This window comes from Rhincodon typus, chromosome 43 (assembly GCF_021869965.1).
Source record: "Rhincodon typus isolate 14 chromosome 43, sRhiTyp1.1, whole genome shotgun sequence".
Taxonomy (NCBI): Eukaryota; Metazoa; Chordata; class Chondrichthyes; order Orectolobiformes; family Rhincodontidae; genus Rhincodon; species Rhincodon typus.
Window position 1 is genome coordinate 8,222,744 of NC_063374.1, and position 3,926 is coordinate 8,226,669.

The 3,926-nt window shown below is 52.1% G+C and overlaps 1 protein-coding gene across 3 annotated transcripts in view; it reads left to right on the plus strand.

Moving 5' to 3' along the window:
• fibpa (fibroblast growth factor (acidic) intracellular binding protein a) overlaps positions 1 to 3,926 on the plus strand; it is a 17,261-nt gene that overhangs the window by 3,230 nt on the left and 10,105 nt on the right. For all 3 annotated transcript variants that reach the window (XM_048619572.1, XM_048619573.1, XM_048619571.1), the window contains exons 3-4: positions 272 to 398; positions 1,231 to 1,331. In XM_048619572.1, coding sequence (XP_048475529.1) covers positions 272 to 398; positions 1,231 to 1,331 — 228 coding nt within the window. The remainder of the gene's footprint in view (positions 1 to 271; positions 399 to 1,230; positions 1,332 to 3,926) is intronic.

Sequence of the window (3,926 nt, forward strand, 5' to 3'; positions counted from 1 at the left end):
CATACAGTGTAGAGCTGGAGGAACACAGCAGGCCAGGCAGCATCAGAGGAGCAGAAAAGCTGACGTTTCGGGCCTGGACCCTTCATTTACTGAAGAAGGGTCCCGACCCGAAACACCAGCTTCCCTGTTCCCCTGATGCTGCCTGGCCTGCTGTGTTCATCCAGCTCTACACTGTGTGGTCTCAGATTCCAGCATCGGCAGTTCCTACTGTCTCTGTTATAAAACTGAGTTTGGTTACGGGCTGACGAATTGAAAGCCATTCCTTTGGCAGGTACTACACCTTTGATGAGCCGTTTGTGAGGGAGGTCCTGGGCAAGAAACTGTCCAAGGGGACCAAGAAGGATCTGGACGATGTCAGCGCGAAAACAGGGATCACTCTGAAGAGCTGTCGGAGACAGGTGAGAGCACTGCCCAGCCTCCCGACAAGGTTTATGTCTGAGTCATTGTTCTTTTGGAACGATTACTTGAACCAGACGGTTAATTGGAGAATTTTTTATTCCCCATTAGTCGCAAATGCATTTAATTGACTCGCTCGGTTCAGCTGGGGCTCTGTCTGACCTCAGACTTTCTTTTAATGATTTTTATGATCTGGCTGAGCTCTTTGAAGCTGATGTCTAACTCTTTAAACCTTGCTGAGACACACTTCAAACACTGGACTACCTTCTGTTCCCAGTGTTATAATAACAGATGTAGAGGGCCTGGAGAAGGTGCATGTAAAAATGTACCAGAATGAGAGGTGACAGCGAGAGGGAGGGCTGGAGGAGGTGACAGCGATGGCAAGGACTGGGAAGAGGTGACAGCGATGGCGAGGCTGTCAAAATTCAGAAGGGGTACAGCAGAGAAGCTGTGGATGAGGTAGAAGCAGGAGCGCTTGATATGAGACAGTCAGTAAATGCAGTCGGGAGAAATGTCTTCACTGGTAAAATGGGATTTCTTCACACGGAAGGTGGTGGTTGTATATATTCTATAAAGGGAGGGGAAAGTTGGATGAACACATGAGGAGAGGGATAGGGTGATTGAGTGACATGAAGGATGTAGAGCAGAAACAGCAACATGGAGCAGATGGGCTGAAGCGCCCGTGACAGCACAGTTTGGTGTCGGAACAGCGAGGGATGTCACTGCTGGGGTGATGGGGAGCTCGGGATGATGCTGTGCGGGGTGGGGGATGGGGAATAAGCGGCTGTTATTGTGGTGGCTTATGTCTCTGTCTGTGTCTCTCTTGCTCACCAGTTCGATAACTTCAAGCGAGTGTTTAAGGTGGTGGAGGAGATGAAAGGCCCGCTGGTGGGGAACATTCAGCAAAACTTCCTGCTTTCAGACAGGCTGGCTGGGTAAATAATTCGCCACCCCCCCACCTCCCCCCCCCCCCCCCCCCCCCCCCCCCCTTTGGTAGCTGCGACGCAGATGCTAATTTCACAATAAATCGTGAGACGTGGGCGTTGCTGGCCAGGCCCAGGCATTTGTTGCCTGTCCCTAATTACCCCTCTGAGAAGGTGCCTTCCTGAACTGCTGCAGTCCCGTAGGAACCCCCTCCCCCCAAACAAGTGCTTTCAGGGAGGGGGCTGCAGGATTTTGATCCGTCGATGCCAAAGGAACAGCCAATATATTTCCGAGTTGGAAAGGTGAGGTTCTCGAAGTGGAACTTGGAACGTAAATCCCCCCCCCCACTTAAAAGGGGGCGATGTCGGGTGCTGGGGAACGGATGCTGCTCAGTTCCGCCTCTCCCCAAATCTCGAGCCGCGATCAGAGAGAACATTCCTCTCAGTGCATCCTTGTGAAATAAGTGAGCCCTCCCTTCAGGGGCGTGGAGCTGAAAAGTGTTTCTCCGAACATTGCTTCAAGCCTCCGCCATCTGCCCCTCTGCGGAGTCGATCACCTTGTATCGGTCCATCCCCCTAATTTTTTTTTTTCAATTCTTTGCACGTGATCCCATCAGCTTCAGTGGGAACCGACCCATCTCCCACTTGAGATGTCCCTGCCGATCGATGTGCGATGGTAGGAGTGCATCTCAATAGGTCTGGCTGCATTTTCTGAAGAGAGAGCTCTGTTCTGATGAGGGAAGGTCATCAACCTGAAACATTACCTCAGTTTCTCTCCCCCACCCCTCCAACAGACCCTGCTGCGTCTGCCCAACACTTTTGATAGTTTTCCTTTTTCAGATTTCCAACATCTTGCTTCTGTGTTGTGAGAAAGCAGTGCCTCGCCGTTCATTCAGGGAGCCTGCGTTGCTGAGATTATGTATATGTTTACGTGCCCCCTTTTCGCAGCCCGGAGAATCGTAGAATCCCTACAGCGTGGAAACAGGCCATTCGGCCCAACAAGTCCACACCGCCCCTCCAAACAGCATCCAATGCAGACACATCCCCCTGCCCTATTCCTGTAACCCTACATTTCCCATGGCTAATCCACCTGACTCGTACACCCCTGTACAATACGGGACAATTTAGCACGGCCAATCCACCCTAACCTGCACATCCCTGGGCACTATGGGACAATTTGGCACAGCCAATCCACCCTAACCTGCACATCCCTGGGCACTATGGGACAATTTAGCACGGCCAGTCCACCCTAACCTGCACGTCCCTGGGCACAATGGGACAATTTAGCACGGCCAATCCACCCTAACCTGCACATCCCTGGACACTATGGGACAATTTAGCACGGCCAATCCACCCTAACCTGCACATCTTTAGACCGTGGGAGGAAACTGGAGCACGTGGAGGAAACCCACATGGACTGCACAGAAGGCAGCTCACCACCGCCTTCTCAAGGGGCAATTAGGGATGGGGAACAAAAGCTGGTCGAATGGGGTACGTAGGTGCGTCTGGAAAGACGGTGGGCGAGATGGGAGCATGGATGTGGGAAATCAGCCCGGAGGCACGGGAGGGAGCGAGGAAGGCTCTTTGATTGCAAGGACATTGGGATACAGGAATAAATACATTGTGCAGGTGAGAGCGCCCCCTGTGTGAGGTCGTGGCCATATGTTTCGGGAAGGATATACTCCCATCAGAGGCTGAATGGTCTCCAGGGTGAGGGGGAGCAGTTCTGTAAGAACAGGCTGAATCAAAGGGCTTGATACTCCCTGGAGTTTAGGAGAACGGGAGGCGATCGTGTTGAGACAGATGGGATTCTGAAGGGGCTCAGACAAGGGTAGAGGCTGAGATTGTTTGCCCCTTCCCTGGGGTGGGGGGGTGCAGGGAATGGGATATCTAGTGCACAGGGCGGGGGGGGGCAGTCTCAGTATGGGTGTGGGGTGTTACATTTCTTCAGTCAGAGTCTGGTGAGTCTCTTGGAATTGAGTGTATTTAAGTCAGAGATAGGCTCTCAATTGGTAAGGGGGCCAAGGTTTATGGGGAGAAGGCAGGAGAATGGGGTTGAGAAATGTATCAGCCATGATCCAGTGACCGAGCAGACTTGATGAACCTCTGGAGGGGTTAGTGAGCGGTAAAGTGGGGTTGAGATCGAAGGTCAGCCGTATTGAGTGATAGAGTAGACTGGAGGGGCTGAATGTCCTCCTGCTTTCCTATCACCTTATGTTAACTTGAGACATTAACAGACACAGTGTCACATTAACAGACTTAACACTAACATACATTAAGACACATTAACAAAGTATATCCGCTGTTCCCGTTGTGGCCTCCTCTACATCGGGGAAACCAAGCGGAGACTTGGGGACCGCTTTGCAGAACACCCACGCTCGGTTTGCACTAAACAACTGCACCTCCCAGTTGCGAACCATTTCAACTCCCCCTCCCATTCCTCAGACGACATGTCCATCCTGGGCCTCCTGCAGTGCCACAACGATGCTCCCTGAAGGTTGCAGGAACAGCAACTCATATTCCATTGGGAACCCTGCAGCCCAATGGTATCAATGTGGACTTCACAAGCTTCAAAATCTCCCCTCCCCCTACCGCATCCCAAAACCA